The sequence below is a fragment of the Callospermophilus lateralis genome, chromosome 18 (genome assembly GCF_048772815.1).
Source record: "Callospermophilus lateralis isolate mCalLat2 chromosome 18, mCalLat2.hap1, whole genome shotgun sequence".
Lineage (NCBI taxonomy): Eukaryota > Metazoa > Chordata > Mammalia > Rodentia > Sciuridae > Callospermophilus > Callospermophilus lateralis.
Window position 1 is genome coordinate 63,580,587 of NC_135322.1, and position 15,617 is coordinate 63,596,203.

At 56.3% G+C, this 15,617-nt stretch overlaps 1 protein-coding gene across 11 annotated transcripts in view; it reads left to right on the forward strand.

The window, feature by feature from the left end:
• The window catches only part of Gse1 (Gse1 coiled-coil protein), a 204,452-nt gene that overhangs the window by 184,687 nt on the left and 4,148 nt on the right, over positions 1 to 15,617 (forward strand). For 8 of the 11 annotated variants that reach the window (XM_076839249.2, XM_076839253.2, XM_076839257.2 and 5 more), the window contains 12 exons: positions 1,841 to 2,013; positions 2,484 to 2,675; positions 3,225 to 3,416; positions 3,778 to 4,094; positions 4,548 to 4,872; positions 6,900 to 7,507; positions 8,406 to 8,518; positions 8,703 to 8,973; positions 10,185 to 10,298; positions 11,009 to 11,380; positions 12,922 to 13,209; positions 15,440 to 15,543. In XM_076839249.2, the coding sequence (XP_076695364.2) occupies positions 1,841 to 2,013; positions 2,484 to 2,675; positions 3,225 to 3,416; positions 3,778 to 4,094; positions 4,548 to 4,872; positions 6,900 to 7,507; positions 8,406 to 8,518; positions 8,703 to 8,973; positions 10,185 to 10,298; positions 11,009 to 11,380; positions 12,922 to 13,209; positions 15,440 to 15,543 (3,069 nt within the window). Of the gene's footprint in view, positions 1 to 1,840; positions 2,014 to 2,483; positions 2,676 to 3,224; positions 3,417 to 3,777; positions 4,095 to 4,547; positions 4,873 to 6,899; positions 7,508 to 8,405; positions 8,519 to 8,702; positions 8,974 to 10,184; positions 10,299 to 11,008; positions 11,381 to 12,921; positions 13,210 to 15,439; positions 15,544 to 15,617 lie in introns of those variants that run through there. The other 3 variants (XM_077105909.1, XM_077105907.1, XM_077105908.1) reach the window with 3 other exon arrangements.

The following is a 15,617-nucleotide window of genomic DNA, read 5'->3' on the forward strand; positions in this document are numbered from 1 at the left end:
CTCCCTGCCTGCCACCTCCTCATGCAGCTGCGCCCACAGCCGTTGCCCAGGAGTAACGAGCTGCCCTGCAGGTGCACCCTGACATGCCCGTCTGCAGCAACACACACACACACCGACCACCACCATGGGGTTGTCGGGGGCCACCCGGGGCCTGCCTCGCTCAGGGTGAAGGTGCTGCCTTGTCACCCGCTCTTCACCTAGTGAGGCCCAGCCCACTGACCCAGTTCTCAGGTGCCTGGTGCAGGCTTGGCTGGGCTCCAGGCAGACGGCAGCTGCAGGCACGTGGGTCTGGCTACGGAGCCCCCTGCCCTCTGAGTACACCCCTCCCTCAGTTTGTCCTCAGCCAGGGAGGTGCCATCTGGCCCAGCTGCCTTCAAGCAAGGCTTTGTCCCTGACTAAGGGGAGAAGGGGGCTGGTGGGGGCTGTCCTGACTGAAGTTCTAGGGACTGTACCCTGGTCCCAGAGGTCTCTGAGGCTGTGCCATCCGGTTTGGGCCATCCTAGGTCTTAAGCACAGAGGTGTCTCCGTCCTTTCCTTCACCCAGGACCCATTGCACCCTGGTCCTTTGTGGGGAGGAGAGAGAGGTGCAGGGAGCCCCACACGGGAAGTGGCCTGAGGATGTTGGTGCAAGGGGCCAGTGAGAGGCAGGGCGCAAGCTGTGAGGCCCAGCCCAAGTTCATGCCTTACCTGCATCCTGTCCACCTCTATGGCCAACCTCGCTACACCAGGCTGGGCTGACTGGCATGTGACAGTGGGGGAACTGAGGCACAGCAGTCGGGAACTAGACAGGAGCCTGTTCCCAAGTCCAGGTGAGAGCCCACCCTGCTGTAATTCGGGCAGCTGGAGGATCCTGCGGCTGGCACAGGGCAGCCGAGTGTGTCCCACCCTGGAGACCTGCATGAATGCCCCTTCTGGGAGGGCAGGTCAGAGGTCACGAACGAGCAGGAGCCCTGCAGGGAGCCGAGGGCCTGCCGGGCACAGAGAAAGGAGCAGATGTTACTACTCATTAAAAATTCCAATCAACGACCTGTCTCCTTCAATTAGTTGTCACTGACTGTCCTGTGGAGAGCGCGTGCTGGGAAGGTAGAGGGCAGAAGGGGCCTCCCTGTCTGCGCAGGGGCTGGCTGGGCTGTGGTGCGCCGTGCCACCCTGGCCTCTGGACAGAGGAGAGTGGCACCAGGAGGGGTAGGCTGGTCAGGCTCCAGGGCAGGTGATAGGCTCAGCACCTGTTCCTGCTGGTGCAGCAAGGAGCCAGTCGCAGGGCCCTGACCCCCGCTTCCCGTTGCTGTGGCTCAGAATGGCAGAGCTGACGCCTGCCCAGGGAGCATGTCCGCTGTCAGCTTGGTTTGCTGGCCAGGAGTTGTGCGGGTGTGAAGCAAGGGCCTTCGGGGGGCGGGGGGGTGCCAGTGGTAACAGATGACAAGGACAGGCAGGACCTCTCATGGGCTGGATGCTACTATGGGGGGCAGTTCATATAGAACCCCTTCTTTGTCTGGGGGACCAGGTTGGGGAGCAGGCCCTGGAGCTGCCACCTCCTCTCATTTCATGACTGGGTGAGCCCCTCCCTCTGTTTGCCACCAGGGCCACTTGGGTGCAGGCTCTCTTCCTGAGGTGCTGAGCCTGTGGTGCCAAGGCCACAGTGAGGAGTGACCCCGGCACACCATGTGCTGCTTTTCTGGTAGTAAAGCTCTTGGAAAGGATGTTTCTAGAACAGAAGCTGAACCTGGGGCATTTCCACAGTCTGAAGAAGCCCAGGTATGGCCAGAGCTGCCTCTGCTGGCCATATGCCCTGGGGCCTTAACGCAGGCTTCCCGGTACTGACCCTGGCTCTGTCCTGCAGGACGCCACCTCAAGGAGCAGCAGTAGTGGTCGGGAGCGCCTCATTGTGGAGCCGCCACTGCCCCAGGAGAAGGCGGGGGGGCCCGCCATCCCCTCCCACTTGCTCAGCACACCCTACCCCTTTGGCCTCTCCCCAAGCTCTGTTGTGCAGGACTCCCGCTTCCCACCACTCAAGTAAGTGCTGGGGCCATGGGGAGGGCTGGGGAGGGCAGTGTCTCTGGGTCCCTGAGGCAGGCTTTGGCTGGCCGTGCTTGGGCCGCCTGGAGCTTGCACCAGCTGAGGCTAAGCCTGAGCCGCCAGATGGTCGCTGGCCTCTGTGGCTGGCCCTGCCCCAGGAGCAGGCCCCATCTGTGCCTGTGTCCATTCCACACCGAAACTGTTAACTCGCTCGAGCCCTGCTGCGAGCTGTCCTGGTGCCGGAGTCCCTCCAGACTGGGGGTTGTAGCCATACCCACTGGTGAGGACCTTAAGGGACCTGCAGGCCAGTGTCATACTGCTGAGAGGCAGGACTGTGCCCAGAGCAGGGGTGATGGGCATCTGTGCCCTGCCCTCCCTGCCGAGCTGCTGCCTGAGGTGGGAGCCCAACACTTCCCAGCTGGAAGGCCTCCTTCACCTGTCTGCTTGCCTGCCTGCTGTCCCTACAGCCTCCAGCGGCCCGTGCACCACGTGGTGCCGCCCAGCACTGTGACCGAGGACTACCTGAGAAGCTTCCGGCCCTACCACACTGCTGAGGATCTGCGCATGTCCTCCCTACCCCCTCTTAGCCTGGACCCAGCCGCTGCCTACTACCATCCCAGCTACCTGGCCCCGCACCCTTTCCCCCACCCGGCCTTCAGGTGAGCCACCCCCGCCTGGGCTCAGCACCGACTGCTCTGTTCTCTGCAGAGTGCAACCTGGTGGGGGGTGTCTCTTGGGCCTGGGGCCATGCTCCCAAGGAAAGCCTGGGGCAGCCTCTATGTCCTTCCCCAGGTCCCAGCCAACCCATAACTACCATCGGGCATTTCCTTCTGGAGGGAGGCCCCGTGGCCTGGGCAGCTACTCCCTGATCTTTGTGCTCTGGGCAGTAGCCACAGCAGCTGGTAGCTGTGAGTGTGGTGTGTGCAGGGTGCCTTTGCAAGTTGCAGGCCCTGGAGAAAGCCATGTAGCATTCTTGTTCAGGATGGCAACCCCCTGAACCTGGCATGATAGGTGTCATCAGAAGTGAACAGCCCTTAAGACATGGCCTGCACCTATTACTAGTTGGCCACATGGAATGTGCGTAGACAGGTGGACATACCTAGCCAAGCAGCACCTATTGACTGGGACTTTGCGAGTGCTAGGTACGCTTGCCTTTCCTGTGAGTGACAGTACCCCCCCCCCCCGCCCCATCCCTTCTTTTTATGCAGGATGGACGACTCCTATTGCCTATCGGCCCTGAGGTCCCCGTTCTACCCCATCCCCGCCCCCAGTTCCCTGCCCCCGCTGCACCCATCGGCTGTGCACCTGCACCTCTCTGGGGTCCGCTACCCACCCGAGCTTGCCCACTCGTCCCTTGCAGCACTGCACTCTGAGCGAATGTCCAGCCTTAGTGCAGAGAGGTGAGCTTTGTCCTGGGCTGCGGGCGGTGGGGTCTGCTTACTCCTGGACAGCATGGGGAGGGAAGCACAGGCTGGAGTCTGGTGGACTCCTGGCCTTTGGTGATGAGTTTCTTTACCTGCTCAATGGGGTGGCGACGGGCCTGTTCGCAGTTCTCCACTCTTAGCGATGCACCCCGCAGGCCAAGGGCCTTCAGGGCATTTGAGGATCTCTCATGGAACTCTGGACTCTTTGAGATTCTTCTTGCCCTGATGAGAGGAGAGTCGGCTCTCTCTGTTGCTGCTTCGAGTCCTGGGATTCCTGTGGTGGGCTGCCCCGGTCGTCCTCTCCAGGGTCCCCGAGCCCTCTCTGCTTGCCCCACAGGCTACAGATGGACGAGGAGCTGCGTCGGGAGAGAGAGCGGGAGCGCGAGCGAGAGGCTGACCGGGAGCGCGAGAAGGAGCGCGAGCGTGAACGCGAGAAGGAGCGGGAGCGGGAGAAGGAGCTGGAGCGCGAGCGGGAGAAGGAGCGGGAGCGGGAGCTGGAGCGCCAGCGGGAGCAGCGGGCGCGGGAGAAGGAGCTGCTGACTGCCAAGGCGCTGGAGCCGGCCTTCCTGCCTGTGGCAGAGCTGCACGGGCTCCGGGGCCACACGGCTGAAGAGCGAGTCAAGCCCTCGGAGCAGCTGACCCCCACCCGAGCAGGTACCCAGGCTGTCAGCAGGAGGGAGGGACCGAGGGTCAGTGGCACACCTGGCACTGCAGGGAAAGAGCCAATTGCCGGGGCACAAATACTCCCAGCATGACTGGTTTCAAGCCACAGGGTCATGTTGGTGAGCAGAGTTTGGAGATGCGTGGTGGCACCCAGTACAGGAGAGGTAGATGGGTAGCCCCGAGAGCGTGGAAGTGATGAGCCCCAGCCTTGTGTTGAATGTTATTTATTTCATTGAAAGTTGTTAATTTTTTTAATTAAATAGCTTTTAATAATGGTAACGGCTCTGCTTGCGCCACTACAAATGGGCTGGCCGGCCACCGAGCGTGCTGCTCTCGGGACAAGATGTGCTTCCGGAGAGCTCCCATGAGGGTGTGGGAAGAGTCCATTGAAAGGCAGTGAGAAGGGCTGGGGGCACCCTGCTGTGACAGCATTTCTCCCCACAGAGAAGCTGAAGGACATGGGCTTGCAGGCGCCCAAGCCTGTGCAGCACCCCTTGCACCCAGTACCTACCCCACACCACACCGTGCCCAGCCTCATCTCCAACCACGGCATCTTCTCTCTGCCGGGGAGCAGTGCTGCCACGGCCCTGCTGATCCAGCGCACCAATGAGGAGGAGAAGTGGCTGGCACGGCAGCGGCGGCTACGGCAGGAGAAGGAAGACCGGCAGTCACAGGTGTCCGAGTTCCGGCAGCAGGTGCTGGAGCAGCACCTGGACATGGGCCGGCCCCCGGTGCCCACAGAGGCGGAGCACCGGCCCGACAGCACCAGGTGGGACAGCAGGTGGGACAGGGTGGGTGTAGGGACCTCCATGAGGGGGCACCTGGGGTTAGCCCAGCACCCTGCAGAGGTGCCTGCTTCTGTGGGTTCCAGGCCTCACCCCATTCCCTTTTCCGGCAAGGAAGTTGAGGGCACAGCCAGCTCAGGAGCACTGTGGGCAGAGCCACCCAGCCCAGGTCCAGCATCAGGCTCCCTCACATGCAGTCAGGGGCAGCCCTGGTACACCATTTATGGTACCAGAAGATGGCAAGGGAGGAGCCTTATGTACTAAAATCCCTGTTTTCTCCACTTTCTTCTTCTTTTCAGCTTTCATTTTCCCCATGAGATGGGGACTGCCTTTAGTTTTTATTTAAGGAAAAGATGTGCTTCATTGCTTAAAATGAAAGAGAGATCCCTTATTTTTAAACCCTCTTCGAATTTATTAGGAGACCTGTGCCTGTCATCAGGCCCCTACTGGCGTTGTAAGCTGGTCACCAGCGCCCCCTAGACCTCCCTGTCCTTACTTGCATGGGCATCATGTCCTCATTCTGAAGAGCCAAGCCTTCTGTGCCTCCCAGGGACACAGCTTCTGTTCTCTTTCCTCAGCACAAGGAGGGTAGGCGGGAAGATCCCTGAGCATCTTGCAGCCCTCAGCAGCTGTGGTGCAGTCTGCGATAAGACACTGCGGTGTCTGCGACTCAGCACCCTGCCGCTCCAATCTCCCCTCCCTCCCTCCCTGCTCTGTTGTTGAGCAGGGCAGCAAGGGGGATTAGCTGGGCTAATCCGGGTGACTGGGAGGGCATTAGGCCTGGCCCCCTGTCTACCCAGCACAGCTGCAAAGGGGTCCCCCCTGCTATAGACTGTCCCTCTGCATCAGCCCTATCTGCTCAGGGAGCTGCCCTCTGACTTGCAGATCTGCCTCACACTGAGGCCCAAGAGTGTCCACCAGCCACATCCAGCCTCCCTGGTACTCAGGGCTCTCAGGGCCTGGTCTACACACGTGCTTCCCATTGGGGAGCCACTGGGGCACTGAGGCCCTCTGCCTGGCTGTACTCGTAGCCCTATAGCATCATGAATTTGATGTCCTGACGGGGTTCTTGCGCTCCCAGCTGGAAAACCGTTCAGTGTTTGGCCCTGGTGTGTGAAATATTTATTCTAACTAATGGTTTTATTGCTTTGCTGTTCTCCTGTGGATACGGTTTCTTGGTGGTGGTCTCCATGTTCACTGCTGTGGGGTCACTGCCGGGACTGTATAACGAGGGGCAGCCATAATGGCCCTGTTACACAGATCCCCAGCTGGGTGGGGAGGGAGGACTGAGACCCTGGCCTGTGCCCTTTTCTTCCCTGCAACTCTTGACCTAGACCAGTGGGCAGCATGGATTCAAACATTTTACGTGTCTTAAGAAAGCTTTGGAAGATAGGTACACATTCAAAATAGCCATTCATGAAATGACTCATTTTAAATGCAGAGGGGAAACATTTAACCATGTGAAAAGCTTCATGTCTACAGGAAGGTCCTCTGCTTTAAGATCCCCACCACCCTCCTGCCCAGGTAGGAGCCACTGCAGTTCTGATGGGGACCACCAGGGGGCCGGGCAGCAGCTGGGCCCCCACCTCACGGGCATGGCTCCCTCATTATTGTTCTGGCTCTAGGCTGGGCAGACAGACACGGCCCCTGCACAGAGGGCTGACCCACCCTCTGTTACCTGTCCATTGCTTGGAGGAGAAGCCCGAGGTAGGCCCACATCTCACTGAGGGATGAATTTGCTGGTAAAGTGCAGGGTGAGGCCCGTGTTCACGGGTGTTTGTACAGCAGGCAGGACCCTGGGCCTGAGCCTTCGTGTCCTCTCAAGGCAGGTCTGTACACGCCTGTCCCGGTTTTCAGAGTGGAGGACTTGAAACCCCAGCCCTGGGATGTGACACACAAGCGACATCCTTCTTCCTTTCCCTCCTACCCATTTCTCAAGGGAGCCTCACGGGGACCTTAGGGGCCAGTGGGCAGCATGAGTGACTGATGGGTTCAACTCCTGTCTCCATAGGCCAGGACCAAACCGTCATGAGCAGGGCAGCCGCGACCCTCCACAGCACTTTGGTGGGCCTCCACCTCTCATCTCCCCGAAGCCCCAGCACCACACCGTGCCCACGGCCCTCTGGAACCCAGTGTCCATGATGGACACTGCCTTGGAGACGCGGCGGGCTGAGAGCCACACTCTGCACAGCCACCCAGCTGCATTTGAGCCCAGCCGCCAGGCTGCTGTGCCGCTGGTGAAGGTGGAGCGTGTCTATTGCCCAGAGAAGGCTGAGGAGCCCCGGAAGCGCGAGACTGCCCCCCTGGACAAGTACCAGCCTCCACCAAGGGAGGCAGGAAGCCTGGAACCCCAGGCCTTCCCCCCAGGGCCTGGGCCCTTTCTTGCTGAGCTCGAGAAGTCCACGCAGACCATCCTGGGCCAGCAGCGAGCCTCCCTCCCCCAGGCAGCCTCCTTCGGGGAGCTCAGTGGGCCTTTGAAGCCTGGCTCACCTTACCGGCATCCAACACCCAGGGGGCCTGACCCTTCCTACATCTATGATGAGTTCCTACAGCAGCGCCGGAGGCTGGTCAGCAAGCTGGATCTGGAGGAGCGCCGGCGGCGGGAGGCACAGGAAAAAGGTGAAGCCCCCTAGGACCCAGCCTGCTTGAGAATTGGAATTTAGCAAAATGGGGGCTCCTAGTGCCAGCTCACCCTGCTCCCAGTGCAGGAGTGTTAATAGGCTTCAGGTGGCAAATTTGTAGACCTTTATACAGCATCTGATACCTCCACTGGGGAGACAGGCCCGGACCTCCCACCCCCTATCTTGCCATGGTGCACACTGTCCCAAATGGGTAAATTGAAGCCTGCGTGTAGGATGGTGCTGCAGACGCACGGGATTGATAAGTGGTGTTAAATATTAATAGTGCAGCATTAACAGGGGAAGAAGCTGGTGACAGGCCAGACCTGGGCCCAGCAGGGCTCTAAGTACAGGGTTGGTGTCAATTGTAGACAGGTGGCCAGAGAGTGCAGAGCACAGCTGGCGCTGCCCTGGCCAGGCCAAGAGCTGGGCACTTCCTAACTGTTCTGCTGGTACAGGAAGCTCAGCTAGCAGCTGAGCTGCCAGAGAGCTTGGGAAAGCAGGGAAGAGGCCTGGCTGCGAGGCTCTGGGACAGCCAGAGTGTAGCAGCATCTTACTGGGTTGCTCATCTAGGTTAGATTTAGGGCCCAATTGAGGTTTTTATTCCCCACTCATCTTGTAAAAGAGAAGGCCAGCAACCCTGTGACCATGGAGTAGGGCTCTGCCTCCCAGGGGGAGGCTGGGTGGTCAGAGTAGGAGGGAGCATGTGTGTACCCTCGGCACCTGCCAGAGGGTATTGTCTGCCCAGTCACTTGGTCCCAGGCCAACTAGGCATCTGCAGTTCTTAGTGCAGGTGGCCAGTGGGGTGGGAAGGAACTGATTTTAGGGGTGCTCCAAGAGACCTGCAGATGGCCTGGTGGCTGGTCTTTCCTTGACTGAGTGCAGTCTTCTGCCACCAGGGTACTACTACGACCTCGATGAGTCCTATGATGAGAGCGACGAGGAGGAGGTCAGAGCCCACCTCCGCTGCGTAGCCGAGCAGCCCCCCCTCAAACTGGACACGTCCTCCGAGGTAGTGGCCTCCTCACCTCTGGGGCATGCTTGGGGCTGGGCTCTTAGTCTTGAATCCCCTAGTCCATCATCGCTGGCACCGAGTTGGCCACGGCAGATTGGAGGACCCCCGAGGGGGACCCCGGGACAGCGAGAGCAGACCACTACAGTGGTTTCCAACTGATTTGTTTTCTTTCCCAATCCAGAAGCTAGAGTTTTTGCAACTTTTTGGCTTGACCACCCAACAGCAGAAGGAGGAACTGGTGGCCCAGAAGCGGAGGAAGCGGCGACGGATGCTGAGAGAGAGGAGCCCCTCGCCCCCGGCAATTCAGAGTAAGCGGCAGACGCCTTCACCGAGACTCGCACTGTCTACCCGCTATAGCCCCGACGAGATGAACAACAGTCCCAACTTCGAGGAGAAGAGGAAATTCCTGACCATCTTCAATCTGACACACATCAGTGCCGAGAAGAGGAAAGGTACGGCCTCACGCCCGCGTGGGTGGGCAGATGGGGCTCCCAGGGGGCATGTGCTTGTGAAGCAGGCCCACCAGGGCTGCTCCCCACTTGAGCCCGTTTCTTCTGGTTGCATCCTGCGTGGATATGAAGTCCTAGTGGTTCTCCTGCATGTGCAGCCTATCTGGAGCTGACGCTGCCCTGGCACCTCTCCATCTTCTAGCGCCTGAGAAGGCACAGCACTTCAGGGACTCTACCTGGAAGTGTGGGAGATGCTGCCCTCCATTCATCAGGCACTCTGGGCTTGCAAACTGCAGGCTCTTCCTTTGGGTGGGCTGCTAAGATCTTCTGGGCTTTGTGTTCTGATGGCAGAAGGCCTGGAGAGGGAGGTAGAGGGATGGCCTGTAGCCACCAGGTACAGCCAACACATGCTGAGCAGACAGCTTGCCCTGAAAGATGCTTCCAGATGGGTCTGGCCATGTTGGGAAAGACCCTCTGGGCTCAAAGCCATCGTGCAGGAGAGATGGTGTACTGCGGTGTTTCCTTAGCTCTTCGCTTCCTCAGCTTGCCTGACACACTAGCCTGGTGCTAAGAAAGTCAAGGGAAAGCAAAGAGGGCCTCGGGGTCCCGTTATTTGCCTCAGCATGTTCCTTTCCTGAGATGTAGCAGTTTGTTCCCATTGTAACAGCAGGTTGTGCTCTGTTTTCCCTTTAAGGGTTAGTGACAGGTTGGTTGCCAACACAAATCCCTGGAAACATGTCTAGTTTTGTTTGCAAAAATCATCTTTTCACCTGGCTGAATTTCTAGAGGAAGCATCAGCACCACGGCCTCTTCGGTTTCAAAGCTGGCAGGAAGTGCCGCTGAAACAGGACCTGTGGGGTGGAACTTGTTGGGGTCTGCATTCCTTTTCAGGAAATGGCTGTGATTCTGGGGTGGCGCTGAAGCACCAGACATATACCGGAAGGGGGCACTGTGCCCCAGAGTGTCTCCTTTCACAGGGGCCATCTCCTTGTCTCTTAAAGAGTGCCACAGCGGTCTGGAGCACATCTGAGACGTGCGGTAGGAGCCCAGGAACCTGGCCCACGTGTAGACAGAGGCTCCGTCTCATGGCACTCGCTCTCAGTTCTTCTTAGTTTGAGGGGCTCGCCCTGCCAATCACAGTGGGGCTAGACTCCCACCTTCCTTCCCGCTCAGAGGACGGCTGCCTCGGTAACCTCAGGCTGCTTTTCTCACAGACAAAGAGAGGCTTGTTGAAATGCTCCATGCCGTGAAGCAGAGGGCACTGTCAGCAGCAGTAGCAGACTCGTTGACAAACTCTCCGAGGGACAGTCCTGCCGTCTCCTTGAGCGGTAAGGGAAGGACAGCCCCACCTACCACCAGCTGGAACTATGGGCTGCCCAGGGTCAGAGGTGACCCTCAGGTCGTCTTCGTCGTAGACCTGACCTGCTGGAGACAGCGCTTTTCTCCGCCTTCTCTCCGTCTCTCTTTGTACAGTTCGTGTTTCGCACACAGTGTTCAGGTCTACGGATACAGTATGTGTTCACAGGTGGGCAAGAGCCGAGGGAGGGTGCCTGCTGCCATAGAGCCACCTGGTGGTCATCGTGGGTGGGCCTGAGGCCTGAGCCTGTCTGCGCCCACCACGCCAGCACCTGCTCTCACCTCCTTCCTCAAGTCTGACTGTGCCTCTGTGCAGCGAAGGAAGCAGAAAGCCTCACAGTGCAGTCCTCTTAGCTCTGCTGCTCGGGTGCTCTTTCTATCCAGCTGGACTAAACGACTCCCTACCTTTTCGGGACCAGAAGTGACTTGCTTCTTCCTTCCGATCTGTTTCTTCCCAGATGCTCTCTGGAGGCACTGTTCCCAGATGGACCTGCCTCTAAGCACTCCGTGTCTTCAGACCTTATTCGCGTACACAACAATTTTAATTCAGTGTCCCCAAGTCTTGGCTTTTTGCACTAGGTCTTTGTTGAACATAAGCTCCTAGAGACCAGGGTCTGCGTGCTAGACACTCGGCCAGTTAACTTGTAGCTCTTAACCTACCCTCATTTTCTGTCTCTCAAAGAACCAGCCACACAGCCAGCTTCTCTGGAGGTGGATAAGCCTGTTGGGGTCGCTGCCTCCTTGTCTGACATCCCAAAGGCCGCGGAGACTGGGAGACTAGAACAGCTGCGGCCCCAAGAGCTTTCGAGAGTCCAGGAGCCAGCTCCTACCAGCGGTGAGAAGGCCAGGCTGAGCGAGGCCCCTGGGGGCAAGAAGAACCTGAGCATGCTTCATTACATCCGGGGTGCTGCACCCAAGGACATTCCTGTGCCATTGTCCCACAGCATCAACGGGAAGAGCAAGCCGTGGGAGCCCTTCATGGCAGAAGAGTTTGCGCATCAGTTCCACGAGTCGGTGCTGCAGTCCACACAGAAGGCCCTGCAGAAGCATAAAGGTAATGAAGCTGCCCGTCCCACTCTGCTCCCAGGACGAGTTGGCAGCTGCTTAATGTCTTTGCACACCAGCTGCTCAGCACAGCCATGTGTGTGCACTCTCAAACTTCAGTGCCCATCAGGCACCTGGGGATCTCACCAGGCAGGGGTCTAGAGCAGGACCCAGGACTCCATTTCTAACACGCCCCCAGGCAAACCTAATGCTGCTGATCTGTGGACCACACTCCCAGGTCATAGAGCAGGTGATGCCATGAGTAAGGGCACGTGAGCTGCTGTGTCTTCTACAATAGAGTGGCCCCTCTGGTCCTTTGATGAGGCACCAGTGTGCCTGTGCTCATTCCGTTGAGACCCAGGAAGTGTGAAGTGACAGCACTGTTTTCCTGGTCCCACACTCCCACCTCCTCTTAAATTTGGTGGGAGTCATTGAAGGTCAGAGAACAGGGATTACTGCATATAATTCACAGTTAGTCAATACTCGACATTTTTAAAAATCCTCAACAGTGGGTGTGATGGTGCAGCCTGTAATCCCTGTGACTTGGGACAGGAGGACCACAAGTGCAAGACTCTGTCTCAAAAAGTAAAAAGGGCTGGGGATGTGGCCCAATAGCAAAGTGCCCTCTTTGTTCAATTCTTAGCACCAAAAAGAAAAAAAAAAACTTCAACAAGCAACTATTGGGCATGAGATGAATGTGAACGGCAGTAGCCAGTCACTCGTTATGCCAGATCTTGTTTAGGTGTTTAGTGCTTCATGCCTTTAAAGCTGAACTAACAGACATCCAGCTCTGACACAGAGCTGGGTCTTCCACCCGAGTTCACACTGTCAGCAGAGATGAATCAGGCCCCAGGAAGCAAAGAACTCTGGGTAGTGGGTTGTGCAGTGATTAAAAGACCCCCCAGGGCGAGGGGCCAGCTTAGTGGTAGCGCACGTGCCCAGCATGCATGAGACTTTGGATTCCATCCCCAGCACTGAAGGTTGGGGGAACAACTCCACAAAAATTAGGGAGTGTTACTGGATTTTTATCATGAATTTATTAGGAAGAACCATTTTTCAGGATAATTTTTTTACAAGACGCAGATGGGTCCCTACTCTTTAGGGTAGATTTTGAGATGGTTTTTACGAACTTTGAACCACCCTCCTGCTCCTTCCAGCCACACCTTACACACTTCTATGTGGTCCTGGGATAATTTTTCCTGTCTCGTTTTATTCACCTGCTTTTTCTTCATCCTGCCATGCCAGGCTATTGACTGTGCCAGCACCCAGAGGCAGCAGGGCCATGTATGCCACAGCGGGTGCTGGTGCTGTGCCCAGGGACTGAAATGCTCACGCCCTTCCAGGGAGGAGCTGCATTTACTGAGGGCTTAGAAATTCAAACTGATGGACTTGCCCAAGGTCACGCAGGAGTCCCATCTTCCTGTAAGGAGCCACCTTGGGCTTGCTTTATCTTTAATCTGCCTGCAGGTTGCAGTCCTGCGACTCTGCACCAAAGGTAGGGCAAAGCCTCTGGAGACCCTTCCTTGAGATGGCCTGGTTTATCTTCCCCAGGGAGTGTGGCTGTGCTGTCTGCAGAGCAGAACCATAAGATCGACACATCCGTCCACTACAACATTCCTGAGCTGCAGTCCTCCAGTCGGGTCCCCCTGCCCCAGCATAACGGGCAACAGGAGCTCCCACCTGGGAGGAGGGGCCCTTCCACACAGGAGATGGACCCAGACTCAGAGGAGGAGGACGATGGTGAGGATGACGGTGAAGAGGAGGAGGAGGAGGAGGCCCCCAGGCGCAAGTGGCAAGGGATCGAGGCGATTTTTGAAGCTTACCAGGAACACGTAGAAGGTACAGGCTCTGGGGGAGGAAGCAGCACCTATAGACACAAAACTCCTGCCAGCTTCAGGGGCTGCTTTGGAGTCAGTGCTGGAGCTTTTTCTGGATAACTAGATGCAGGTCCCAGAAGGTGAATTTCCTCAGGTTCCTGCCTCTGGCACTGGTAATTCCTCATGCCCAAAGCTGAGGCCATTCTCGCTGGGGCAGTTTGGGGGTTTGGGCATGGAGGCTACTGGGCTAGAACTCAGACCTTTGCACATGTCAGGCACCTACCTGGTAGCTGAGCTGTGCCCCAGCCCCTGGGCACTGTGAATTACGAGAGCATTGGCTGTGTGTGATCACCTGTTACTCAGCATGACAGCTTAGACATGGGCCTTTCTCCTTGGGCTGTCACCTAGTGTGCCAAGTCCCAGTAGCCAACCTGGTCACCATGCCTGTGATTGTGTCCCTGAGAGGCATGATGGGACCCCTGGAAGGAGTGTGTCATGGATGAAGGCTATGTTTTGAGCTAACTCTACTCCGAGGTTCATTTCTTGATTCTGCCCAAGGCTTTCCAAGTCTGGCACAACCCAGGCCGCTTTGCCCTCAACTAGGAGTGCACACTCCAGCCCTTCAGAGAGTCTGACCAGGGGGCTCAGGCTCACAAATCCCAGACTAGGTCACTGCCATTGTGCTTATAGCACACCACTTCCTACCGCCTCTTCCTCAGAATGTCCACAAAGACCTCATAGGGGAACAGTGGGAATGCTTGGGTATCCATCAGCCTGTGCCAGCATGGCTAACAAATCTCAGGTACCACTGTTTGCCTCCTGCTATTTATTGCCCAATGTTGTAGATTGCTATGCCGTAAGTAATGTTAAGGTGGGATTTCAGGGGCTAGGGTGTGGCACAGAGGTGTACCGCTTGCCTAGCGTGCATGAGGCCCTGGGTTTAACCTCCAGCACTGCATAACTCATAAACAAGTCAAAAAAAGCACACTGCACTGACATGTTCCTATGATACCAACCTAGGAGGCTGAAACAGGAGTATCACAAGTTCGAGGCGAGCCAGGCACCTTAGTGAGACCCTGTCTCAAAATAACAAAATTAATAGGGTTGGGGATTAACTTAGTGCTAGAGCACTTGCTTGGCATGCTGGAGGTCTTGGGTTCAGTCTCCAGTAGTCATACAAAAAAAAAAAAAAAAAAAAAAGTTATGACATATCAGTCATTTCCAATGCCTTGTTTGGAGTTCTTTCCCTAACCCAGGGCTGTGAGGATGCTCTTCTATGAGATGTTCTTGCGTCTCTCAAGTGTTGCTTTCTCGTGCCTGGGATTCACCTGTGTGTATGGAGGCAGATCTGTCTGGGTGTTTTAAGTTGGGCCCTAGCTTAGCACCTCTCTATCTGAAAAGACTTGTCCTGATTCTGAGCTTATTGCTCAGCTAGTTTCAGCCCTTCCTTGGCTCCCTCCCATGAATTTTAGGATCATCTTGTTACATTATACTCCCATCCCCAAAAAACATCCTGTCATGATTTTCAGTTGCATTGAATTTACAGATTTAGGGATAATTAGCATTTTGTTTATACAACTATGGTTTAAAATGCCTATCCATGACCAGTTTTCTTTTATTGGATTTAGTTTTAGGTTCACTTAGTGAAAAAGCTAAGTCCCAAGTAGCAATCATAGATGAACAGACCTTTTGCAAATAATAAGTGGGGTTCCTTCCTTTTGAGTTTTCATATTTCTGATTTTCTTGTCAATGACTTAGGACCTGTATTGCTGAGGCATTAGTAGACTCCTGTTGGTGAAACTTTGGAAGCATTCCATTTAAGTTTGCTGAGTTTATGATGTACATTGTCAAGTTAATGTTTTCCATGTTATCCCCACCCCCGATGTTGTACACTCCTTGAATTGGACTGTCAGTACTTTTGGGATTGGGATTTTGGTTTGTTAAATGCTATCAAAATTGTTCTAGCCTCTCTGAAATTGGGCAGCTTGCCTTTTATAACCTGGCTTTTAAGATGCAGCTTTCAAAAACAAAGACTTACTCTCCCCTACTGTCTTCCTAAACTGCCTTTTGATTCAAGATCTTTTATCATCCGGTTGGATGATTGGACTTAATTTGTACAGTCAAAGGCAGCAGGCACAATGGTCCCCGGGAGAGGCCTCATCTACCTGCACTGGAGAGAGGCTAGTTGCTGCTGGGCCAGGAAGACATGTAGTCCCTGCATGATGTTGCATTGCCACTTCTTGTGTTTGCAGAGCAAAACCTGGAGCGTCAGGTGTTACAGTCACAGTGCCGGCGGCTGGAGGCACAGCACTACAGCCTCAGTCTGGCAGCAGAGCAGCTCTCCCACAGCATGGCGGTGAGTGTGTGTGTTTGGGGGGCGGGTGTCGTCTTGAGACTTGAATAGGCCCTCAGAGGGGAAATCTCCTTAAA